At 37.9% G+C, this 27,976-nt stretch overlaps 1 protein-coding gene across 2 annotated transcripts in view; it reads left to right on the plus strand.

Annotated features, from left to right (window-relative positions):
• TOX (thymocyte selection associated high mobility group box) overlaps positions 1–27,976 on the plus strand; it is a 224,629-nt gene that overhangs the window by 126,563 nt on the left and 70,090 nt on the right. For both annotated transcript variants that reach the window (XM_037381844.1, XM_037381843.1), the window contains exon 3: positions 5,609–5,851. In XM_037381844.1, coding sequence (XP_037237741.1) covers positions 5,609–5,851 — 243 coding nt within the window. The remainder of the gene's footprint in view (positions 1–5,608; positions 5,852–27,976) is intronic.

Here is a 27,976-nt window from a genome sequence, read left to right on the forward strand (position 1 = left end):
ATTTAAATTAAATATCTATAGGCAAATTCCCAATTTTTAAGGAACTGTTGCTAATACCAGAGTCTGTTGGGTATATGCATGGTGACTGACATAACCACTGAGCACACAAATTAGACTTACTTAATGCATGTTGTCTTCTGTACTGTCGTACAGTAACAGTTCTGCTCTTTCCAGAGGGATTTACCTTGGATATTTGAAAGCTTGCTGCCTCTTGTGGTCAGTCTGTTTGAGGTATCTCCTTTGGTTTCCCTGCTCCGATTACTTTTTAAAGTTCTATTAAAATTATTTTGAAACATAAGTAAGTTTTTCTGGCCACTATGCAGTCATCACTGTAAAGTACTTAAGCACAGGGGCTTTATTTTTATTTCCTTCTTTCTCCTTACTCCTTTTTCCTCAATTCTTATGCAGCAGGTTGTGCAAGAATTTCCCTTATTTTTCTGGTAGCAACGAGTATCTGAGTTTCTGGAGAATAAATGCTAGATATTTGTGTGTGTGTGTGTGTGTGTGTTATTGGTGCAGCAGGATGCTTATCTCTAATTTGAGTTACATGTTGATAAAGTAAATAACTGACTTTTGATGTATACACACATACATACACCATTTTGCCCCCCTTCATAGCTTATTGCTGGATTTGGCCAGGCTAAGTGGCATAAAAGATAAATTGAAGGGGACCAACAAGGTCATTGTCCAGGAACAAAAGCTTGGACTTGGGTTGACAGTGAATCAAAGTTAAGTGTTTGTATCATTTTATCCTGGCAAGCTTTTCTCGTAAAATTATGGGCTAAGGTGGCATAGATAATAAGGTCTCTTGATCTCAGAGTGGGCGTCTCAAAAATCATCTGCTTTATGAAGTTTCCATAATTTCAGGCAGAAATATCACAAATAGATAACCAGAAACATAGAATATTGTCCTTTAGATTTGGGAAGGCATCTTTGATTTAAAAACCTTTTTCATAGTTTCCTGTCTGTAAAGAGCACAAGTTTAAGGATGCTTCGTTCTGAGGTTCCCACTGTGTAGCTCCCATCCAAAATAATCTGAAATCTGTTTGTAATAAATACGGGTGTAATAAAAATCCTCTTAATAGTAAATTAAAATTGAAGTCTGTGTCTGTTCAGTGCTATGCAGTGGGTTTAATGGTGTTACTTTGCAGAGGGCTTTCTCTCTGGAATGTAATAAAGGTCCAGCAAGTTCCCCTAAACTGAAGAGCTGATAAACGCCTCATCCACTCCCACAGTCATGAGATGAAAGCGAAACCACTGGCAAAGTTCCTAGTAGCTCTGTAGTAAAGTAAATAAAGCATTTACTGCTACTCTTTTTTGATGCAAAAGTGAAAAGGCGAGCTTGCTAGTATTTCTGTGACCAGTAGAATGAAAAGGAGCTATTCTGTGTCTTTCTGAATAGAGAAAGTCCTTCTGATAATAAAGGCAACTATGAAGGAAAAAAACCTTGGGGGGATGGGAGGTGCAAAACCCCTAATCTTTCTCCCCACCCCCAAAGAAAAACCTAACAAAACTGAAGCTACAGGCCACCATTTATTATTAATATTATGATCTGTACTTATGAATTGTAATTGGATACAGGGTATGTAGCTTTCCCAAATGCTTTTGATGGTAGATAACTCCTTTCATTAAAAATTCCAGATAAAATGGCTTGGGCTGGAAGAAGAGATGCTCTAAGAAAGCCCAGGGGTTGGGACAGGATTATGAGTGTCTTGGGAGTTGGACTTCTCACTGCAAGGGAAAGCCTTGAGCCTGTCCTTGTGCTGGAGTTGCCTGAAATGTCCTTTTGGGGAAGAGGGTAACAATACGACATTCCAGGAAAGCCTGTGGCCAGCATTGACTCAGTTGCGTCAGAGGGACTCCAGATGGTTCCATAAGAAGGCTTTCCCAATGGCAAGGGGAGAGGTGGCAGAGGAGTAGGAGCGGTTGTTTGAATCTTGTAGCTGCTATTGGTGGGACAAGCATACGTCCTGTTCCTTACTCCTTCCCTCCACACGCAGTTGCAACAGCCTTGTCTCTGGGGTATGTTGAGTTTGCTCCAAAAGTATATAGGACTTTTGGTTTCTGACGTGCCGGTGTGCCAAGTCATTACAAGCATCTGAACCATGTTGCCGGACAAGACAAACCACAGTACTGTCATGTTCCTGCTGAAGTAACTTCCCTAAGGAAGTTATGTAAGTATGTGTTAAATACACACATATTAAGTATGGAAATACCAAACCAGCTGAAAATGTTAGGTGAATAAGGTGCTCTTCAGATACTTTCAAATACCTGCCCATACTGTTAACATATGTCTTGGATTCTGTAGTACAACAGTTTACATCTCAAAAAAAAAAAAAAAAAAAAAAGAAAAAAGAAAAAAGAAAATAAAAGAAAAAACATTATAGGAAGAACAAGTGTTTTGTTGTTTTGGTGCGTTATCACCTTTGCTACACTACTCCCACAACTTTAAGAAGCTTATGCAAGTGTAGTGGACAGTGGTGTGGTAGGTGATGTAGGATCAAGTACACTCAAACTGGTTTGCAAGCAATAATCATGGTGTGATTTTTTTTTAAAAGTAATCAGAAAGCAACTGTCTATTTAAAATTCTTAGCCCATATAATACATATAATATTATTATACAGTTACACATGATGCAACTGGGGTTATGGAGTTTTATGCTACTAGTGTTTTACTTCTTTTTTAATAAGCGCAGTTAGTGTCCTAATGGCAGTTCAGTTGCTTCCACCGTTTTTTGAAGTGTTACTAGTTAAAGACACATTTGAAACACAGCAAATCAAAGCCTAACTAAAGTAAAACCTGGACTATTGACACATGGCATGCAAAAAGGGTGTGTGCAATTAAGCAGATTTCCTGAATGCCTCCAATATTATCGGTGCAGGCACACCCAGCCTGTCAGTATTTGGTTTAGGAATATTTGCTTTTAGTAGCAAACGTAAGTTGAAGTCGCTTCTTCTTGTTAAAGAAGTGGTGAGAGAATGCTGTAGACTCTTGTGTTAGTCTTGCTTAAAAACAGCGGGGCAGATCTCTCTTCCTCCTCTAGAAGGTGATGAGACATCTTGGTTGAGCAAACATGCAGCACAAGGTATTTTCAGTGTAGGACAGCGAGAGAGAAAAAACCCAGATGTTAACACTTCTTTGTACCTGCAAAATCATGGGATACAAAATTCTTTTGAGGCCATCAGCTTTTGGGGACAGTAGAAAAGATAGTGTTGCACACAAAGTGTCCTCTTTTCACAGCTCATGAAGCCCTCCTGGTAGCTGTAGGTTACCTGGATCTAAGCTCACCACAATGACGGTAACCAAATCCAACTGCACCTGTGTGGGATAGCACTGGGCCAGAAGAGCATTAAGGGTGTTGGCCCTTCCTTCATTTCTGTCCCTCGCTGCTTTGTTATTGTGGTATTAGACTTTAAGTTCACTACAGACACCTTTCTTTTCATCGTTGATTGGTTTCATATAATAGTAATTAGCAAATAGCGTATACACCAGGGGTCCTCAAACGTTTTAACCAGGGGGCCGGCGCGCGGATGCAGTGGCAGGCAGTCATCTGCGGCTGCTTGGTTTCCCCCCCAACCCCCAGCGGGGGGTCTGTAAATACTGGGGGCCGGATTGAGGACCCTGGGGGGCCGTATCTGGCCCACGGGCCGTAGTTTGAGGGCACTATAAAGTGTCCATAATACTTTTATTTGTTTTTACACAGTATATACATTTGTGGTTGAATAAATACCATGTTTTCTCTTTGTCATGTGTAAGTCTCCTCACCATTTAGTGAGGGTCTTTTTTTACTGTATTTCCTCCCTTGGAGATGTCTCCACTGGTGGCTGTGTCATGGCTTCTAAAAGCAGGGGCAAATACGACTCACGAATGGCAGCACACTCACACCAAGTTCCCATGAAGGAGAGGGCAGGGGCCAGGGGAGAGTAAACTCCTCTGCTGGAGGTGAGAAACACAGCTGGAAAACAGTGGAAGAATCAAAAGTCCTCACACATAAGGCTGGTGATGACACTGCCAGACCTTTTCCTCTCCCTGTTCTGCTGTTTTCATTCTTTGGGATTTTACTTTAGCCTTTGCAGTCTAGCCTTCCTGTTCTATTTCATACCAAGACACTGGCAACACAGGTGTAAACCTTGTTGGGAAACAAAGCAACCAAAACTATGGCAATGTGCACTACAGTAGGTTCTTCTGTGTTGAGCAGCTCATCGAAAACATGTAACACTGTTTGTTGTTGGTCTCATTTAAGTTTTTATATCCATGCTCGTACAGAGGAGAGTAACCTCAGGCATCAGGAGGACATTGTTACTATAATGACTAATGAAGAACCCCTTTGTTTATAATTGGCCATTGATTCTTCTCTTGTCCTTCTGCATGAATTCATATACCATACTGTCCTCCATTTACAAACTCGTATTGGGGAAAACATTTTCTTCTAATAACTGCTCTTTGAAACTGTGCATCCATTTTAATCTTTTCTGAAGATACTTTGTGGGAGCAGAATGTATTTAAATCGTTGCTTTTCCAGAAGTAATAGAGGCAGCACTCAGAGCAGGGCTGCGTTGCTGCAGAAGGGCAGGAAGGGTGGAAGTAGTCTCTGTGCTATAAACCTTGTGACTGCGGGTGTGGGATATGCAAAGACTGATCACTTGCAAAGGAGATGAGAACTGTGGCTGTTCTCAGAAAAGCAGAGCAGGCTTTCAGGCTGAACCACTGCAAGTGATCCCTTTAACTCTTGATTTGGATCATGTCTCTAATCCTGCTCACCTTTTCTCCTTTAAGAAATATAAGTATACCCACCTCTATCCTCCAAATGAGCCTACTTGCTGTACAAGGAATGTAGACAAATAATAGCAATTATCCACCTTGGTGTGTTGCTCTGACTTTGCCTGTGGCTTTTCCTTGGATCAGATTGAGTTGGATGGTTTAATGGCAGTGGACAACAAAAGACTAAACAGTTGCTTTGTGGAGTAACTCATTTAGATGACTGACAAAATCTATGTATCATTGCGTTTATAGATTAAGAAAGAAAAAATCAGTGGTGTTGAGACACCATAAATGTATTTTTATAAACACAAAGTATGTACTGTTTCTGTATTTATTGGTTTTTCTTTGTAGCAGAACAAATGTATGGTTCTCCTGTAAGCCTAAAAGCAGTATCTTTCTTCTTCACTATATAATTCTTGATAGGAGTAGCAGGGAGTCTTATGAATGACTTTGAGCCAATGTTAATTTTGTAAATTGCCTTCCTTTTTCCACAGTTCCTATGAAAAAAGTATTCAGCTAGATGAACACTCTTGGAAAATTTTAATAGAACCCTTGAAATCTATTTGAATTCAGCTTCTTTAAAAAAATCATTCTAATGGAAGCTGTGAAACTATCAGAGATTCTTATGCCTTAGAGGCAATTTTTCTTCCATACATAATGGTGAAAATCCATTGTTATAATACATAGGTGTTTAAAATATTCTTTTTGTTAAATTGAAGCTCCTGCTTAGAAGTATGTGAGTTGGTCTCTTCTTGTTTATTTTATGAGTTTTATTATCATTCTTGACCAGTATTCATATGATTTTCATAGCACTTTCTGCTTGCTTGTGTTTTGTTTTTTTTTCCAGTCTTTTCCTGGCCCAAGTCTTGAAAGTGAAGATTTTAACATACCTCCTATAACTCCTCCATCATTGCCTGACCACTCCTTGGTGCACTTGAACGAGTTAGAGTCTGGGTACCACTCTCTGTGTCATCCCATGAACCACAACGGCCTCCTTCCATTCCACCCACAAAACATGGATCTACCTGAAATTACAGTTTCCAACATGCTTGGCCAAGATGGGACACTGCTTTCCAACTCCCTCTCTGTGGTAAGCATTTTTAATCTTTCCCTTTTGTTCTGCTTTAAGTTGTGAAATTTTGAAAATACAGACCTGTTTGAAATCCTCTGAGGGACCAGCACTTGCACCACCCAAGTCATGGAGCAAGCTGGCCTGACTCTGAATTTTACATCACACTCCCATGTCATATCCTGCCCCCAGCAGAGGCAGTGGGGGGGTTACAGCTGAGTTCCTCAAAACAAGAATGTTACCCACCACCCTGAGTAGAATTACTCCCACTTTACACAGATGTAGATCATGACAAAAGGAGGCTCAAGGCTTTGACTTCCGCTGGAGCAGGGTTTGGGTCCAGATGGCTGTTGTTCTGTGTTTGTCTGACGAGGCTCTTTCCATTCTCATTTGCATGTGCTGAGAGATGTACAAAAATTTAATATCTCCTTCCTTGTTTACTGCACGTTTGGAAAACAGCAAATGTTATTTCTGATTCTAGGCCAAATCTTATAGCCTTTTTACAGTTCCCAGTCCTTAGCCAGCCAGAATCTAATTGAAATGACTGGACGATTTGCTTCTAAAGTCTGTCAGATAGTCATTATGGTCGTAATCTTGGGAAGCCTGATATTATAAATCACTTCTTTGAATGTTAAATTGCTCGCAACAACTGCAGAGCTACTTTACATGTTACATTTTCAAGTGGGCTCTACAGATAATTAGTATACTTCTTGCACAGCAGCTCCAGAAAAGATTATTTAACTAGATGTACAATTCTAAGACAAAGAGTTCAAAAACCCATGGAAGAGGATGGACCCAGTATTGTGTGGCACTCACTGGACTTCAGGCACTCTGCTAGATGGGCTGCCCAGGAACTGCAGATCCAGACAGACAAAGTTAAGGATCTGTCAATCCAAGGGTCTGAGCTTCTCACCAAAGGATCAGAGGCTTAAGGCCCTGTGTCCCAGCTCTGTGCTTAGGGACCAAGGCTGTTTAGGTTTCCAGCTTGTTAGCTCCCCATCACATTACCAATAATAATAATAATAATAATAATAATAATAATAAATAATAATAATAATACGGTTGCGGTGAGCCTGGGAGCTGAGGTAGCATGTGGAGGTTTGGGGGCTGAGGGGTCTAGGCTCAGCTCCCCATCAGCCACTCAAACTAACAACCTCACAGACAGGGGCTGTGGTGTCTGGAAAACAGTTTACAACAAAAATCTGCCTTGTCACAGGGCTTCATTGCAATTTAATTAAAATAAAGCTGCCTTGATATTGAGGAGCTCTGAATTCCCTCTGAGGATGTCCAATGAGCTGTACTGCAGGGGGGCTACTCTTGGCTTCTTATGTGCTGCTTAGTTGTTATTGATTTACTAGGATGTTGCACGCTTTGTGTTTGAGGTCAGAATCTGACCCCAGGGTTATGTTCAGTATTGGGAGGAGAGGGGGAGAGGCAGATTTTCATAGAGAAATATAAATATACATCATGGAAATGTTTTTAATTTTGCTTGCATTTCTACAAAGCTGATGGCATGTATTAAAGAGCACGAGCTAAATCTTGTGTGGGGTTCTGAGAATCAGAGCTATAAGTAGGACTTGAAAAAGTAAGAGAGATGTTTGACACTCCAGTCAAGACACGCAGTATTTCATTGAATTGACCTCTTTTGAGCCACGACTATGGCTCAAAACTATGCATTCTTTTAAGCTCTGATGTTCCACATTAACCTCTTGCAACAAGCTCTGAACAAAGGGCCTTGAGAATTTGTAGAGCATCACAGTGAATTATTGTATCGAGGGCAAATACAAAAAAGCTGAATGATATAACTAGGTAATTTTGCTATTGGGACTTAATGATCAGAAAAAATGAAAATCAGACATCAAGAAAATATGCAGTAAATTTTAACAGTCATTTCTGAGAATTTTTCAATAAATAAAGCATGATCCTTGAAGCATCGTGGGCTAAGTCAAGTGTTATCCCTAACTTGCATGCCCTTTGCACACAAGAGGGCCTCTTAACTAGCAATAGTTTTAACTCAAGCTGTCTTGTCTGTCAAGGGGATTAAGCTACATCTCATGTTAGTACAACTGTTAGGATGTTAACACCATGATTTTGTACAGTTCAAACACTGTTTGGCAGTATAGTTCCACTGATTTGAATTCGATAACTTGAGAAAAATTAACTTGAGGCAGATAATTTAACTCTTCAGTGAATTCAGTAACTTTTTCAGTGAATAGAATGGCCCCATTGTCCTTTTTGCTTTCCATTGATGAAGAGACAGAGGATTTTGTAGAGTTAGCACTCTTTACTTGGCTTTGAAGGTCTTCTTTATAATCCAGAACCTTTTACATTTTTTCTTCAGTATGACTCTTTTCTCTTGTTATTACTCCTCTCTAAGTTTCCTTTTTACTATCTCATCAAACTGATCCATTTAACAAGTACTTGCCTAAATCACTTTTATATTGCCTCACATAGAACATAATGTATAAGTTTCTCTAATCTGTCTAAACCCTTGGTGCCATATAATTTCTGGTGTATCAGCTACTGCTTAGTGTATTTGGAAACCACGTATCTCGCCTCATTTTTCAGGGCATTAATGAGTATTTTTAGAAAAATTATTCTTAGAAATGAATCTGTTGGCTGTTCTCTGTCTCTAATTAATTTCACATCTTCAGCAAATTTTACTTATATTGGGACAAATTCAGCTGCAATGAGATGTGCCTCTGATTGAATTTGATCTTTTTTTTTTTTACTTTCAAGATACTTCCTTCTAACCAGTTTTTAACCCATGTTGGTATTTTAGCAATAATACCTTTCTTTTTATCTCTGTTAGAACTAGTGATTGGTTTTCAGTTGGTGTTTTATAGAAAAAGCATTAATTAATGCCAGCCAAATGAGAGAAAGAAAACACGGTGAGCTCAGGAACAAAGTCAGAAAATAGTTTGTACACTGAGTATAGCATTTTTCTTTCATCTCACCTACCAGGTGTTTTGAGATGAGGATTTATATGATTTTGGACAGATTGAAAATTGAGGATGTAGACCTCCTAAAACCCCTTCAAATCTCCCCCCATTAGAAGTCCTGGTTTCATACTGTGCAGCACTCCCTCCAAGCTGCAGATGAAATCCCTTTGAGTAAGGATTGCAGGATTTGCCCCGAGCTCTGTAAGAATTCTCCTCTGTGGAGGTGCTTAAACACACACAATAAGAGCCCGCTACGAGCTCAGTGAATTCTTATTAGGGATCAGCTTCTTACAGATTTTTTACACTGTGGGAATTCTTTCTGAAAAATTTTACAGTGCTGGGAGATGAAAATTTCCTGTTGCCATTTACTGTGTCTAGTACTTAAATTTGGAATTAGCCTTTGAAGTTTTTTTAATTGATTGGACTTCTATTGCACCCCCACTACTTAAAAAAAAGTTTCACTAAAATTTCTCTTTCTTATTATTCTGCTGTCAGTTCATGTTTTGACTTCTATGTTTGTGTGTTTCTCTTATTTGCTTAGATGACATACAGGCATATACAGACATACACACGTACACTATTTTATACCATGCTGTCACATACAGATTTCTTTAGATGCTCATTACATCTGGATATTGAGGGTTCAGGAGTCTACAGAATTTGTGCAGAATGTGACACATGGTGGTGTGAACACACAGTCCAGCCCAGCATGGTCAGCCAGTTGTAGGAGCTCTCTAAAGTCCTCCTTTAATATGAACATGACTTCTATTCCTACTTCAGTGGATCCAATTAGATATAGATAGAGCTGTTTAATGAAAATGTACTCATGGTCCTGTAGGCATGTTTGCTCCTATATAATGGAATAGGGATCACTTCCTGATTTACTACAGTTCAAGGTAGCCCTGTGTAGGTTTGGTACAGTTCCAGCTGGGGCTTGACCTGCCAGCACTTTTCTCTTTGCATGAATTTTCCTGAAATACTCCAAGGACTGCAAGAAATACCTTTCTAACATTTGCAAAGAAATGCATGTATACACCATCCCTATGAGAATATATGTTTATCTGTAAAAATGTTTTTGGATGTATTCTATAAAATGAGATTTACTGTGTGTTCATGGCATCAACAAAATTACAGACATTTCAGCTTCTTTAGTATATCCTATAGATGATTGCTTTTTTCTCCAAGAAACCAGGGTTAAAAACCACAGTGCTGTTTTTACATAGGGGAAAAAAACCCCTATTTTTGAATGCTTTCATTTATAATCTTGTGCTGACCTTTCTGAAAATGTGGCTTATGATGGTACACTATAGAAAATTTACAAGAATGAAATAAAAGATTTTTAGTTTCTTGAAATGCTTCAAATTTCTGGGTTTGAAGTTTAAAGTGGAAAAGATGTTAAAAGGCAATAAAATCAGGGGATTTATTTCCCAAATGCTCTTGTGCTGGCAACAAAAGCCAGCATAATGTATATACTTAAGCTTATTGTCATTTTTAGTATACAGTCAAGGCACACTTTGAATTCAAAGGCTACTGTACAACTGTTTTGACAACCACCACATCAGTAGGTAATGTGCAGGACATATGAAACTGAAGCAAAAATGTTTCTTTAGGTCTATAGGGAGTGCAGTACATCAATGAATTCAGATGTATTAGAGCAGCATGAATTTCTAATATGTTGCTTTTATGGAAAAGACCACTGGCATATTGAATAATACTGCTTTCAAAGCAGAGCAGAAAATGTGATTACAGACAATTTCATTGCTGTTTTTAAAATAAATATTTTCAAAATCTTGGGGTATTCTATTTCATGTAATGCATAAAATATGTAAGAGTGGACTAGAGCTAAAGATCTTCTAGGACACGGAAGAGTAGATGATGTCAGCTATAATTATTCAGATATGGAATAATAGAAGCATTAGTTTAAAATAAAATGCACACAATGGGCCATGTCCTTATATACATTAAAAAAAGCAATAAAAATTTTGGGTGGGTTGTTGGGGGTTTTTTTGCACACTTTGACAGAAGAAGAAGAGCAATGAATAATTATTTAACGTTATGCCCCAATTCATCAAAACCCAAACAATTGCATTACACTTTTTCATGAATTTTATTTTTTAGTTATGCAGCCCATGAGAGAGTAATATCTTAAACAAAATGTGGCACTGTATAACTGGGAAGAAAGCAGACAGCTACTTTTTTTTTTTCATTATTCATCTCAGGTAGAATGAAGCTAGTATTTCTTATTCGCAGTACATTTGCTAATAAATCCAGTACAAGAGCTTGTTGTTATTGTTGTTGTAGCTGGGATGTATTTAAGAGATTTTATTTTACCAGTTTCATACATATTAGTTTAAATTCAGTATTCATGACTCATCTTGAGGCTGACCTATATGGTTTATTTTTTTTGGCACCTTTAGGTGTTAGTTCAAACTACTGAGTCAAACAGAAATTTTTTTATTTCTGATGAACAAGATGAATAACTTCCATAACAACACAAAAGATTTTCCCCTTCTAACTTAAATGTTGAGATTTGAATCGTACTTGGGTACTTTTTTCTAGCTTGTATTGCATGCCAGTGTTAGAAGACACTTTTAGTCTCTGGTGAATACTTCACATTTGTGCCTCATTACCAGGCTCTGGTCTTCAGTTTACATCAAAATTTACTGTTATGCTACACAGACCTGCTGCTACCCCAAATTTTATTGCAGTGAGTTATTGCCATCAGAACCACCAAATAATAAAGCTAAGGTCATGGAACATCTTGTGTTAAAGTATTTATTTTTTTTATCTTATTAAGCAACTTTGTATTCTTACAGGATATCTTTTTTCCCCCCCTTTTTTATTTTTTTTTAAACCCACATATATTACAAGCTGGATTTTCTCTGAAATAAGCTTTGTGTGGCAAAAGGTTACAATAGTTAATGTATGTTTTGTCAAACAGTCTAACCATGGGGATACACAGCCAAATCTTCAGCTCATGTCAGTTGGCATAACTTTATTGTCTTCAGTAGAACTAACATGATTTATTCCATCAAGGACTCTGGGACATCATGTTTATCTTTCCTTATTTCCAATGTCTGCTCCACTCTTTTGTCAGAAAGACAACAGAAAGCATAGGTAGAAGAGCTGATTAAGGTGGAACTTGATCAAGGATTTTTAAAAACCTGCAAATTGCATATCTGCTAGCAGAAGGCTCTTCACCATGTTACAAAAAAGCATTAAAATATCTGATGTCTAGAAATTACACCTGTATAAAGTTAGATTTGAAACAAAGCACGCATTTTTAACAGGGATAGAGATTTAGCATTTACATTATGTACTATGGGAGGTGCTTAGTTCTCTGTACCTGAGGATTGAAATCAAGATGAGGTATCTCTCAAAAAGATGTGCACTGTCTGGGACTGGTCTAATGACCTTCCCACTACAGCAGGTGGATCAGAACCTTCCCGTGGCTCTCATTGTCCCTTGGAGCTTCTTGGCAGTAAACATTAGTCCATGCATACATGTAGGGGGAATATCACTGGTAGCACCTTAGCTGGTAAGACCTCTAGAGTTTTTCCCTCCCAAGACAAAATCAGCAGAGTGGAAGAAAGCACCCTGTGGGGCAGGCTATCAATGAACCCACCTTCTTGACGTCAGCTAGTATTAGAATCACTGTGAAAGTATTTGTGGGTAGTGTTTTTCATGAACTTAGATAGAGCGAGTAAATATTTGCTTATTACTGTAGGAAAATATTTGTACACAAATGACCAGAACCCTTTTTTAGAATAATTCCAGGTCTCATTTTTTAGATTGCCAATTCAGCTGTTGATTTACTGTCAGTTGGGAAATACAGCATTCTGCTTATTTGAGTGTGGTTGTTGATACTCCATGTGTCTCATGTATTTCACAAATTCAGTAGGAAAACAACTTCAGTATAATTTCAAGAGGAAATAACAAGGTAGCATATTTTAGTTTTGAAAACAGCCTTCTGTAGAAAATGCTTTGCTGAACTTCTTTCACAGCAGTTAACTATCATCTGATAGGAATTTATTTGCTACATAAAAAAGTGAGAAAGAAAATATGTGTAGTGGTATTAATTATTGTTTCTTAGACTTTAACCAGATAGGCTCAGGCTAAGGCATGATGAATGTGGTGCAGAGAGAAAGCTTTCAGTTGTGGGTGGTAGATTATACACCACCTCGCATGTGAAATACTCACAGGAGTGATTAATGCATAAACAGCATCATAGCTGAGTGTCAAACAAAACAGATAATAGAGTATGCAAATAGAGAAAACATAACTCTCAGAAAATGTCAGAAATTCAGGGTTTTCAGCAGCAGAGATTGTTGACTTTAATCTGCTGCTTTTAACATTGCATGTAGTTGTCGAGAACAGCAAGATAATGAAATGTTTCTGAAGATTCAGTCTTTGGAAAAAAAATCATAGTGATCTTAAGGCCTGTAGATGGAATAAAGTGAAATGTATTTCTTGAAAACAGTGAAGATGCTTTGGTGAAGACAAAAAGGAAGGAGAAGCCCACAAGGCAGATGAAAGGGAGAGTTTTGTGCATCAGGTGAAGTGGCCTCTCCTTCCACCTGTTTCATTATTTACACGCATGCATTTGCATTCCTTGAAACTTGAAAGCAGTTGAGAAGAGTGCACACCCATCATGGATTTGTATTGCATTCATCATCTCAATCCATTTTGTTCAGAGAGTAGAAAGGTATTTTGTCTGGACGAAGCCAGTCCTACTGTGGCATGCACTGTCTCAACTCAAGCTACCATTTGCATGCTGGAAGTTCAGGTGTGCTAACATGACTCTGCTGAAGGCTGGGACACCAGCAACCCAGAGTTTCAAACCAGTGTCACCTGATAGAATGGAGTGTGAATTCTCCTTGCCTAGTCATGTGTATGTACAGTCATAGATATTTAGGAAAATTTTTAATTCACTTTGGGATAAAACCCATTTTGCTGGCTTTTTTGGTTTTTCTGAGTTGAAGGAATTTGAAAGGTCCAATTAACAGTTTCACAGGCTTTTAGTCTGTTTTAATGGTTTTACAGAACTTTAAGTATCACTCTCTGAGTTTTCTGCTTTTTGCAGCAGGAAGGGAAGAAAAAATTCTACTTGGTAGCATTTTGAGATTTGGAGAAATGATCATCGGTAAAAAATAACTAGTATCTTATTTTAGTCCCTGGTTCTTTCTCAATGCAATTAAATGCTTAAAGTGTAAAGGAGTCTACTCCTCCCCTGATCCTTTCAATAACATGAAGATTCATTTTAGATTGTTGTCTGCCCCTCTGTTTTTCCCCCTGTTCATTTAGACAAGGTCTGTGTAAATGCCCTTTCCAGTGTTGGGTTTCCCCAGGGACAGCATGTAAATCCTTAACATCCACTGCTAGTGTAATGCTGTACTTCAGCCATATGTGTACAACTTAGGATCTCTGTAGCTTCACTCATATTTGACCTACATTTATGGCATGTGGTACATGCTGCTGCCTCTATATTTGGACAATAAAGATATGAAAATGAATGTTCTTAATTCATTTTCTGTGCATGTTATGGATGGATACAGTTACAAAAAGGACTTGAAAGTATGCAGTGGCAGCAAAGCAGCATTATGGAACAGGGAACACCTCTAAGGCATGCTGGTACATATCCTTCAATTACAAAACCCACAAAAATGAACCCTTTCCTTCTAAAGTCAACTGAACAAAGGGATTACAGTTTATCTTACATATTACCAGTGTGTAGCCAGCATTCCTATTTCAACCAACCTGCAGGGAAGGAAAAGGGACAAAGGAGATGTTACAGGTGGTGTGGTACACACGTGGCACACTGTGTGCCTGACCTGACCTGGAGATGATGTGGGACTGCAGTGCTCAGGGTACATACATACATACACATTTATACATGAACACACATATATACCTATATATATGAATATATGTAGGTGTGCATATATATAAATATATAGGTATATAGGTATGTAGGTATTTATCACTGTTAATCATTGAAGCCCTCTGCTGGAAAGGGAATGTAAAAGACAGGATGTAGCATCTGCAACATCGCCCTTTCCCCCAGATTGTGGATCCACATTGTACGTTAAACAGACTGAAACTAAAGCCAAATCATTGACATAGATGCAAGAGATCTAATAAGCATACCGCAATGGCTGCATCATAGAAATTTTTTAGCAAACCCCTGGGTTACACACGAGGTTGCAGTGTCTTACAGTAACTTTAATAATATCACCTTTGCTCTTTTGAGTTAATAAAGGAAGTAGCCTAGTTGCTAAATTGAGACATGGCCTAACTAACGGATGGCTAGATGAGGTTACTCCATATCCCTTATTTGAAATTCCACTTCCTGACAGTGGTGATACTGGGCTACAGGTGCCTTCACTTCATCCTTAAACAAGTGATCAAAGCTGAAAAAAAGTTTGAAATTAGATGTTCTTGTTCTTTAGCAAAAAAGCCCTCTGTGTGGAGAATTTACAGGATCAGGCCCTTGATGAGAATGCAACACTTTATTCAGAAATTGGACTTCCTTCTAATATACTTTAAGATTACCTTCATTCACACATAAAGAGTTTCAGAGATTAACTCAGTAACTAAGCTTCAGTTTCCTACACACGCCCTAATACTCAAGTGTGGGATCACAGTTTAATGAATGTTATTACACTCCCCTTTCTTATGAAGTAGCATAAAAAGTGTTTAGTGCAATAGGCTTACTGCTGATCTGGATATTAAGTACAGCTTAAGTTGGCCAACAGAAAGTATACAGTGTGAAATAACCACTGGCAAAACTTTTAAAAGTTGTTTTTTTTCTAGAAAAAATAATCACAGCAGTTGAAAAATAATGCTAGCAGCACTCTGTTCTTCTGCAGTCTTGTATCTTGAAGTGCTTTGTAGTCGCTAATTAGCTAAGATGCTAATGTACTAATAACAGTACAAATAGATATTTGCAATGTCAGTCACTCATACCTGTCAAGTACTATATTGTAGAATAGAATGACATTTACTTTATTGAAAAAACCAGTAAAATGTAATTCACAATATACAAACACAGATGAGTCCCAAGATGAAAAAGGCTGAAAGAGACAGATCTTAAGGGAGAGGAAGATGACTCTACATTGTGGGACCCATAATAACAAAAGTATTACCAGGACCTGATTTCATGTGTGGTGATCAGCAACACAAAAGTGGGCAGCAGTGTGGTGAGAGTCAACTTCCAATATTAGAACTAGCAGAAGTCCTCAGATGTAATAAAGGCAGGAATTAACTGCCATGTGTTACACATCTAATATAAGGCAATTACGGTGATTGCATATAATGATAGTCAAGACCTTTAAGCTATCATGCAACCTGGAACTGATACAGCAGACTTATTTAAGAGCCATGGAAATGATGCGAGGATTGTTTCACCCACCCTTGAAGTGCAGTCAGCTCTAGGGAGAAGTGAAGTATCTCTTCAACCACGGAGTCTGATGCTCCACTGCCCCATGCTCCTGGTCCCAGGCCTTAGGGGCCGGTCGCATAGCACGCATGTTTCTTCTCATTTGCCATCAGCTTTCGTGAATGCAGGGAGGGGAAAACGCATGGAAGGAAAGTTCTTTGCCCAGGGCCTGGCCTGTGTAATTTTAATTGGGGCCAGCATTGTTGCACTAACTTTGTTGTTCATGGCCTCTGCCTCTGAACTGCATATTCAGAGCTCTGTGACTGGATGAAAACCTCAGTGGGATTTTCAGAAATATTCTGTCCTAATGTTGATCCTGTCCAACTCTAGCAGGGTCTTTCCCAGAGTTTCAGCAGAAACAGAGGATAGCTTTATAGCAGATGCTTTCATTTGTTCATAAAATGTGCAGATTTAGATTTTTGATCAATAATGATCCACAGTCTGCAATCACAATTCTGAAATGGTTTTCTTTGTAACATTTGGAAAACTAGTGCAAGCTGTAACAAGACTGAAGAGAAGAAATATCATCTCATGTGCGGTTTTGAAACAATTTTTATTATTTTGATTATAATATAATTAAAGACAGCATACCAAAGCTGTGCTGCAAGAAAAAGTTACATGAGTAGCCCAACCTCTTGGATCCTGGCTCAGTGCAGCCTTAATGTTGTGTTACTTACCAAATTACAGAAATTGGTCCAGAAGGAACCCTAAGGTCCCTCCCTTAATCTAGTCCAAGCGAGGACTTTAAAAGGTCATCTCCCCAAAAGCAGGATACTCCATATGTTTGTCATTTCTGACAGATGCTTGTCTACATTATTTTTTAGAGAATTCCTTTAATGGCAACTGCACAGACTCCTCAGGCAAGCTCTGTGTACAGGTCCTCAACCTTAAAAATTCACCTACTTCACTGTGTACACAAACCCCAGAAGTCAGTGGAGGTTAATGCAGACCATTTAATCTTTTCAGTTGTGTCTTATTTATTTTTCTTTTAAAAATGTGCTTATATATGTATATATTTATATTTATTAAGCGTATAGTTATCTAAGAATGAATGATAGGTAATAGATGTTGATGGAACAGCTAGGAAGTAATCAAGAGGATGTATATTGACTCAGACTGTTTTGGTTCACACTGACTTGACCATTTAAGAAACAGTAGAAAAATAATCAGCTTTTCCCAAATCTTATTAGCATGTAATCATGATCCAGATTGTATTAGTCCATTATCTACACTGAGAAAAATAACTCTTCTTGAAGGTTCAACTGTAGTGTGTTATTTTATGAAATTGTTTATGTGCATATTTTCAATATTATATTTATTTATCATCATCCATTACTTAGAAAGTTAGGCTGAAAGAATAAGTCTTTATGGTACTTAAGGAATGTCGCTGCAAGTAATGGGGTAAAAGTAAGTAATGGGTGAAGGTTGAAAAAAAACCTGTAATGACATTTGAATAGTCTGCCAGGTAGTGTTAAAGCTCTGGAACATGTACATGTGGGAAAATCCTGCACTGGCTGGGAGATGGGCTGGATGATTTAGTGGACCTTTCTTTCAGATGTAATTCCTGTAACTGGTTGATACATACACTAGTGTTCAGACATTTGGACTCATTTCTTGTTTGTCTGGCAAATTGTTTCTTGTGAAAGGTTATAAATTACTATAAATAGACTTTGCAGAAGATGAGCTGCATGATATACTTGGAAAGAGTTTCTCAGCTGATATTCAAGACATTAATGCCAAAGCAGAAAAAAACCAATAGAGTCCTAATCCCATGGCTTTGCTTGAGTACACTGCTAGGAAGGTGCACTGCCATAAATAATATTTACATTGAATAGAGTCTTCTGTATTCTAACAATAACTTAGGATAGAATAGATAAAATAGGGAAACAAATGTTGCTTACTTGGAGGAAGTTTTTCTTCATGAGTTTGTAACAAAGAATTCACTGGTGAAGGAGGGAGGGAAAGGAGAAAGAAGGGAAAGCAGGCATTTATAAAAATGTTGTTGTAGTTATAATTAGATCCATTTTAGAACCAAAAGTTTTATGCAGAAACTGACAGAAGGATACACAATAATTATAGTTTGCTGACAAGCCGAATAGTTTCCTTTTTTTATCTTATGGTTTTAGGAAACCAAACTGTAAATAAATATGCAGTTTGACAGATTGTAATTGCAATCAGCAAGGAGTCTTTTCATTTAATCAGATGGTGTTATTAAAATGGGGTTACAATTAAACATTTTATAATGTGACGTAGAACTCTATTAAAATTCTCCAGCAAACAGCAATTTGCATTTGATACTTCTGCAACCCATTTCTATTTGCAGAAATGTTATTGGCTGTGACCTTCCAGTGGTTAGGTCTCAATTTGCTTCCTACTTTGATAAACGATATTAAGTATCCTCTTTCTCTACTTCACAATGTAGCTTAAAACATTAAATTTGCATTCTTTTATTATATTACTTTTGATACTTGTTAAAACTGCAGGACATTGGCCAAAGCAGGTTTGCACCAGCAGAAATGTGGAATTACCTAAGCATAAATTTTCTTAACTTTAGGAATTGTAGGTTTGATCAACCATAATCACGCATCTGTTCACAATTAAATGTTTCCAGAGAAAGTGATACGGCTTTTGAAAGAAAGAAGCATCATTCATCATATTGCTGCACCTAAGACATTACCCCAATTTAAGTTGACAAAAAGCCTTGGATTTCCCTCTATCTTTCTGTAGATGTGATCAAGTGATTCCAGGAAATGTGACAAAATATTTTTCAGGAAGGCTTTGAAGAAGAAGACTCCACATCTGTTATTCCCATGTGAAAGTCCACTGTTTGTTCCCATAGTTTTGATAACCTAAGTAGGAAAATATGAAGTCAGAAGTGGTTCAGTGTTCTGCCTTCTAAGACTTTTCCAGGCTGTAGCTACTCAGTGGGATCACTACCCTCTACACAGCAGAAAAGAACAAGAGGAATCATTAGGAGGCACAATTTTTGAGCCATTCTTCAAGTTCACACATACTCCACTAATGAAACTGTACATAGCAGATGCTTGAAGCGAAGGGAATGAGTGATTTGCATTAACAAATTACATTTACCAGTGTGAAACAGTATTTGAAAATCAGACAGACAAGCTACTGCTCCTCTATCTCACCCATTTACTCGGGTGGACATTTTTGGAGGAAACAGCGGTTTGAGGAAAGGCAACATTGTCTTTACTGGAGAATAATCAGGCAGTGGTTATAAAGCATACATTCTTGTTTCTTGTCACTAGTAGTAGGCAAAATAAAGAATAAGGAGGGAAGGAGAGGAAAAGAGGGGAGACAGAAGTCAAGTATGCTTTCTTTTGGTGGAAAGTGGAGTTCTATGAATACTTGAGAAGAAGAGAAAATGGAACGAAATAATTTGATTTGACGTATTTATGCTTTTATTTTAATTTTGCGTTGTCCCTGGTTTGGTACCCCTCAACTCTTTCCTTCTTTCCTGTTACTACTATGTGTTGTTTTCCCCGTGTGCTGTTCAAGCACAGTCACTGCAGAGTAGATTGATGCAAAGTCTCCAGCTCCATCTGGCAACCCCATGAGTTTCATGTCTTCATCTACGTGCATATATGCAACATCCAAAGGAGCAGCTTTCAAAAGTTTTCTTAGAGAAAGAGGTCTTCCAGCTTCCAGCAATGTGATGAAAGAATTGTATCCCCAAAATACTCAGCAATTCAGCAGTCATGTAAGGAAAATAGCAGATTAGCAAAGGAAGTTTTAAACTGCTCCTCAACCACAGTTGATAGGATAAGCAAAAGGTTCAACTTTGTCCTTCATGTCCAACTTCAAAGCAGATAGGACAATAAAAGCTTTCTGACTCGTCCTCCCTGCACAGCGCAGGATGACTGCCGTGCAGCTTCAGGATGAGTTTGAGGTCACCAGCCTCTGGTAGGGGAGCACTGTAAATGGTTGAGGAGGAGACCTGAAAATATTGCTTGTCCCTTAGTTTTTCCAATGACAAGCCCAGACACGTAAAGAGGAAAGTGAAGTTAAAAGGTACATAGAAAAAAAGGTAACCACTTTCTCTGCAAAGCTAATTGTATTTTTTGCTGAAATAAATTAAATACAAACCTGAATCTAATGTTCAAAACATGGAAAAACTAGTTCACATCTTCTCTGCATATAGCTGCTTTTTTAAGAGCACATCACCTGGTACACACAGGTGTGAAAGAGAAGGTAATCAGGATTGGAAATGCAGGTTTAACCAATAGAAACAAACCTTAGGATTTTGTAGTGCTATCCATCATTGAAAGGCTCTGAGCACTCTGTCTTACCTTATTATGTCTTTACTATTTATTTGCAAAATACAAACCTAATCATGAAATTGTGTTCATACCGGTGCCCCCTTGGCTGGTATAAGGAAGTATTTCTCAAGAGGAGAAAAGGCCCTAAACAACGAGATGGAAAATGTACGTAGTATTTGTCATTTGCATTCAGCTGAAACCTGAGGTTTGTTTTAATAATACAGAGGGAGGTGCCTGATCTAGCATACGTGTATCTGTCTTTGAATGTCACACGTTTTTAAAAGATAGAAGTTGCAGAGGATATATGCTTTCTTTATTGTGTTTTTTGCATTTTCAATTGTGTACCATACATTCACATACTGCTGTGTGTTACAATCAAGCCAGTTTGATTACTTTCAATTTATGCCACAGGATTTTGTCACTCTTGCTGAAAATTTCAAGACATTTTACTCCAGACTCATTCTTTTTTTTCCCCTCAGATTTATTTACTACCTTTAGAAGTAGAAAAGTCCAATTTCAGTCATGTTAGAAATAGCTCATTTTAGACAAGTACGTGCTGCTCTGCTTACAAAACATATATGAGTGGAATATGCAATTACCACAACTCAGTTTCCTGCCACTGAAACATTTCAGCATTATAGCATTACAGAAATAGAATGACATGCATAATGAAAGATTTCAAGATTCACCCAAGGCATTTATTCTCTTCACCTTAATGTTCTCAGCAGTAGCAGAGTATCCATTAAAAGGTACGATGAATTATGGTTGCTTAGCAACCGCGAGGAGCTTGTAACAGCACCAAAGAATGAAATGGCTGGTTGATAAAATGAATTTTCTCTGAGCATTAGCCTGTTGAAACTGCCTTTTCTTGTGGAACATAAAGTGCATTTATTTGTCTCATGCATTTTTTATTAGAAAATTATTTGAGTTCCAGGGACTTGAATCGTTTTGCTACAGGAGATATTTGATTTTAATGTGTTGTACTAAAATAAGTAATAAAAGACATTTTCTTCAAAGTAAAGACACCAAACAAACCTAGGTAGCTCCTTTTGAAGTCGGGAATAAAATCTTATATAAGGTATGTCATTACCCATTTCTAATTAAGAGTGACATTAGCTAGGACTTAAACAAATTTTACCTTTGAAGGAAAGTTTGAGCCTGTTAGCCAATATGCGGTGAATAAAAGGGGAGAGGGTTGGAACTGATCTCGTGGATTCGTCATGAGTGAAATAAGTTGCCGTCTTTGCCCACACGGTATGGTAGCCATGGCTCCATATGGAGAAAGTCAGAAGTGGTTGCACTTTCATACCTAGCATTCACTACTTGTTTCTGTGCTAAAAATACATTCATTGTAGGCTTCCATCCAACAATGAGGAGATGTTTAATTTTCCACTGAGACTCTCCAGGCATTCAGTAGCAGCCAGAGATGGATGAACATTTTTGGCAGAAAAGGTTTTTTCTTGGAAAATGCCAGAACGGTGAAACCAACGTTGAGGCGAGGGGAATACATCAGTTGTGATTAATCTTTTATTGGCAGTATGTTCTGAGAATTGGACTGTCTGGTCAGGATGTGAGACAAAGGGAGATCCGAAGAGAGAGTGTTAAACCTGCCCATTCCTGAATATCTAGAACATGCATCTGGCTGGATGAGACCGAAACAGGCTTCTACACAGAATTGTTTGGAGCCAGAACTTAACTTTTTGGGTTTGTAGCACATACAAATACTAAAGTGATTATTATTAGTTTACAGTCTTTTAGTCTTCCTTGTGAGACTTAAGGCAGCAACAAAATTGTTCTTATTTAATAAAGATCTTTTAAAAGGCTTCAGACCTCACTTTACTGGTGAAAATAGTTCCATTGACTCCCATGCAAACACCTGGGTGAGAAGCAACTGTAACCCTGCTGCTGCGTGGTGAATTAGTAGATCACGACCTGCTGCGAGTGCCCTGCCATCTGTACGAGTGCAGAGTTCTTGGTGCAGCCTGGAGCCACTGTTGCATTTGTTAGCAAAGCAAATGAGGTCATGTGCATGCAGTCTGCACGCTGACTGGCAGCTGAGTAGAATGTCTGGTGAGCCAGGGGGATGGAGAGTCCTTCTTGGCTTAGAAGTGTTTCTCAGATTTTGGACTAGAACTGGAGTAAGAAAGCAAATCTATAAGTCAGCATGAGATAAGATGTCTCATTCTTGTGCTAGCTACCTGGCAGGAAGGAATCAGAGTAAGACAGCATTAAAAAAGTTGAAGGGTTTTGCAGTGAGCTGCCTTGTCATAGAAGTTTTAGACCTGTATTTCTGTGTCCAGACGGATTCTGGTGATGCTGCTGAGAGCACTGCTATTGACTGCTGTTGGTGACGGAGGGGGCTATTGCAGTTAACACAATAGCAAACATTGGCAGTCTAACAGAAAACAGACTTCAGTTAAGTTGACAGCATGGCAACATTTTTTACAGAGAATTTTTTACTGCAAATGATATGCCTTGGGAGATACATAACTAAAGGCAATAATAACCTTTTTGGACTAAAATATAGCTCCAGTCAAGTGAAGATGAAGGAAAACTCATATTAAGTGCTAAGATCTTGCCTCTTTAAAGTCCGTGCTGATAATCAAACATTAAAAGTGAAACACTGGTCATCTACAAAGGTGCAAATTAAAATTCCAGAGAGAGAGCTTGGCTGATTTGTTTAACAAAGAGTTTAATACAGCAGAATCCCACTTGAACATAAAACTATTACACTCACAATAATCCTGTCTAGCTGTTGGGAGATCCAAATTAAAACTCTCGCTGATATTTGCTTAAATCTCATAAATTGCACAGAATTAGAGCATATCGAAGTTGTGTATTTGCTGTGATATCACTGTCTAATAGATTTTTAACAATTTAAATGACAGAAAATATGTATTTTCCCCTCAGATGATTCAAGTAGTGTATATTTTTCCGATATTCTAATTTAATACCCACTTGTTTATTAACTTACTAGTGTCAACATGACAAGACTGAATTGAATGCAGACTAAATGTTCCATTTAAACAGATAATTTATTTTGTTATTAGTATTAAGGTGTTATGAGGAGATTATTCAGTTGAAGCTGGTGGATTAATAATGCTACTTCTCAAGGAGATATTTTCATGCTCGTTTACCATGTTCCATTGTTTCCATTCATACCTGTAGAACAGATATTTGTTTCTTTTCCATTTGTGATTCCGATGATTTAGTAGCAATATTACTTATTGTGTTCTGTTCCACTATTCAGTATCTTCTGGAGGATTTAGTTTATGGATTTTTTTGTATGAAAATCTCAAAATTGTACAGACACCTGAAATTCATAGCAGTTTAGAAAAGGAATTGCAGTCCTACAGAACATCTCAAATGACTGGCAAGTATTTCAAAATTAAGATTTGTGGCCTTTTTTCCCCCGACCGGCTGCAGTGGCATATTCAGATATTTTAGGTTGGTTGGGCAAGTAGAGGTTTTAAATTTGACCCATGAGTAAGATTCCCCACATTGTAGTTAGGATATATTGTAGATGTTGACTTAAAAAAGATAATAAATCTGGGGTGATAAAATTAAGTTTAAAATATGATAAATTCCTAACCTCAGGTAGCCAGCAATTTTGCCAGGTTTTTATAGTACATTAAAAATAATCATGGTATTCATGGTGCAATCTTTCTTTTGTAAGACTGATCTAATAAAACAAGAATGTGCACACGCCCACCTAAGAACTAATCATTATTCATGCTTTGTAGAAAAAGGTAGTGTTCCAAGTCTGCAGTTCTTGTTCACAGCTACATTATATAAGGAATTAGGTTAATGTAATTTATGAAAATGTACAGTTGTGCCAGCTGGAGAACATAGAGTCACTCCTGTCGTTGCACATCACCAAGAATTATTGAATGAGGAACTATCCACTGTTGCAAAACCCCAGTTGCTATTAAGCAATGAGCAAAATTAAAGCAGTAGAGAAGGCTGATTTTATGACATGCCCAGACATACATAGCACCAAAAAAGGACTCAAAGTATACATTTGTGTGTGAAGCAGTAATCACAAAATTGTTGCAGTGCTTTGGTTGTAGCTCTTTTCCAAAAGAACTTGTTATATCACAGCAACATCTAATGCATTTTTGCATTAATATAATAAAAACAGGGTGTGATTTGACCAAATGCAGACATAACCACTGCATACTTTTGTACAAATCTGTCAAATGTAGAGCATGTTGCATAAGAGCACTCTATTTCTTACAGCTGCCTGTATAAATAATGTACATAAGCCTCCTTCAGAAACAAAGTCAATAACGAGCTGTCTGGTTACATGTACTTTTGCATGACTTCTGGTTAACTCAAAAGCTCCAAATATGATATACAGGGCTCTGGAATATGGTGTGGGTTTGAGACATTCTCTGGGGAACCTTTATCTGCATATAGGGTCTTTTTTAATATGTGACAGTTTTATATCAAGGATAATGATTTTTATATAATAAGTAATCTAAATACAGTCAAACTCATCATAAGTGAACATGGTTTATTTTGCTCAACTGTTTCATAGATCAAATTTTAGAGATCTTTTTAGAAGTTACACTAAAAAGCATATTTTTGCTGTTTCCTGGCACGCAATATATCTGTCGATTAAAGTGGAAGGCATGTCACTCTGGTTTTTCTGTTGACACATGCTACAGTCTGTTGGGAATGTTGTAGCCAAGAAAACCACCTTGTGATATGCTTTTCACTTTGCACAGACATGCCAAGAAATGCTGCATTACTGCATTACTAACCAGAAAATATTGGGAAATTCTTGGTGGTGATCAGAGAGGCAGTGAGTGCTGTTTGGTAGATAATACATTTTTTCTATTCTCACTAGTGAATGAAGAATCCTTGAATTATCGTATTCAGTGCAATTCTTGCAAACACATATGCTAATTAAGGCTCTTACCTCCAATTTTAGTCAAAGACAAGTCCTTCTCCTATCGTCTCTGCAATTGCTATTTAGGTTTATGCTAAGTCCTTTAAAATATTAGCTAAAAAGACTAGTTGTAAGTTAGGCATCAGAAGGAGACACAGGGTAGATAAAAATCTTTGACCAAAATCTCAAACCTGGTTGAGGGTATGGGTTAAAAAGTGATATAATGTCAGAAGCAGAGGCACAGAAAAAACTGCCCATGGCAAGTTTTGAAAAGCTGCTATTCCAAAACACAGACAGTAGTTGTGTGTGGCATAAGCATAAAGGCCATTTACCTACTCAGATATTTCATTTTATTTTAAAATGGGATTGGATTCTGATATTTGAACTTAGTATCAGTCTGTATATGTTGTGTGTCTATTTTGTGCGTACAATAACAATTTTTTTATGAGTCTCTAAATTGCCCAAACAGTTATAGGTGGCATTTTAAGTAGTTAGATGGACATCCAGCTACTAGGAAATCTGAATCATAGTCATCATCTATACTTGCTCATGTACCTGCAGAGTAGGAGAATACCACAGTCACAACATGAATTTAAAAATTTCGTATAGAACTGAATTCTGCCTTCATATTAACATTACAGTCAACAAAAACATATATACATATCTGAGAAAAAATATGATTTCTTAGTGCCAATAGATAAAATCAAGTGAAATTCTGTCCTTTCCATTTAAAGATGGAAAAAAATAATGAAGAGCATTTAGTGATAACATGAGGTCTTGCATGCTTGATTTCCCACCCTGACACTTCAGGTTTTCAAGTGTACGCAGTCTGCAAACCTGCTTTTAGTTGAAAAGACCATGTTAAGACGTTTTCAGAACAGGTATCTATCTCCATCTTTAACCTTACTGCCTACTGCAGTACAGGATGGGGACATGATGTCTCTGGTGAACTGCTGAAGGATCCTTCAGAGAAGTCCTCATGCTTCCCTAACATTTCCATGAAATCCACATTGTTCCTCTGAGAGGGTTGAAGCCCAAAATACAGACAGATTAAAGTGATTGATGAATGAAGCAATCAGATTAAGGACTTAATGACTGACAGAGAAAGCTACTCCTAGGTCTTCTAGGTCATGAATTATACCCCATTGAAATATCTGAAAAAGCTTGCAGTGCTTCTGATGAACTTTGAGTAGGACCTTCCTTGTGCAAGGAAGTGCTTTTATCTTGGGTTTTACATTTGATGGAGAAATTTCTTTCTGTGGCTCAGTTTCTCTATCTGAAATGGGGAATAGATGTTTATCTGCATTACCAAGGCTTAATAAGTGTTTGGAAGGTGCAGTAAAATAGAGCGGTGGGATTAAAAGTACAGTATGTGAAAAGTCTTTTGTACTTACTATTCCTGTATTATGGGTCCCTTGTACAAATGAATTATCTGGTTTACCTTTCTCATTGTGAAGTTAATGCATTCACTTAACATTATACCTGTTTTGTTTTGTTTGAGAAAGCAGAATACTTCTGTATTCTTCCTCACTGCCGAATTTGAGTTGAAGGATTATTTTTGTGGTATCTATATGAGTAGGGGGAAAAAAACACCACCAAACAATACAGATATTATTAAAAAAGCTCATAGATTTGTGTCAGCCTCTGCTTCCCAGGTCTTAGTCGAGGATTTCTCATCTTCATTCATTGTCGGTTTTTCCAGAGCAGATTGAGAAAGATGTCTATCACCCAACCACTGCAGGTGCATATCCCACTTGAAGAAGGTGGTGTTAAACATCTGTGTTAGACAGAAGAGTATAAAGGGCCAGAATTTTCCCCTCTGTAGAGAATGGACTATAAAAACATGCAAGTCTTTGCACTATGTCTTTGTGGATCCACACTAGCACTACGCTATGTCCTGGTATACACCTATGCACTTCTGCTCATGGGCCAGCCCTCCTTTACTTAGGTTGTATCAGGGGAATCCCCATCAAGAGAAGTGCCAGCTTAGGACAGGGTAACCAAAATCCTCCTTGTTGCTAGTACGGTTCAAAAAGCGGGGCTACAGGTTTATAGCAGCAGCAGAAAGGAGCACATGGCAGTCAAAAATGCATGGGGTGAAGCATAAAAATCAAATGTGCCCATGAAGGAGATCCTTCAAACTGGTTCACGAAGGAGAATATCATAGTGGTGGGATGCATTGAAGCACTGTGAACGGCTGGAGAGTTGTCCAAAATCTGTCCTGTAATGCTGATAATGTAATGCTGTACTGCTGATACTCATTGCTGATGCCAGGAGATGTGTTGGAGTATCTTTTCACATAGCTCTTCATACATTTGTCTGCTGGAGGAAGTAAACAGTACTCTTAGGTCTAGGGAAATCAGTTGTATTTTGTTAGTCCTGAAGTTCTTAATTTCAGATTTTCTTCTATTGGTAGTATTTTCTTGTACCCCGGAAGGGTGCTATAAGGAGCATGCATAAGATGTTGTTCTTTGATTTAGCTTTATTAAAGTAACAAAAGCTTTACATCGGATGAGCACGGGGAGGCATTTAATCTCTTTGCTTCCATTTTAGTTTAACTGAAGAGTTTCAACATCAGTCCATACCAGAACTTTG

This window comes from Falco rusticolus, chromosome 3, assembly GCF_015220075.1.
Source record: "Falco rusticolus isolate bFalRus1 chromosome 3, bFalRus1.pri, whole genome shotgun sequence".
Classification (NCBI taxonomy): Eukaryota; Metazoa; Chordata; class Aves; order Falconiformes; family Falconidae; genus Falco; species Falco rusticolus.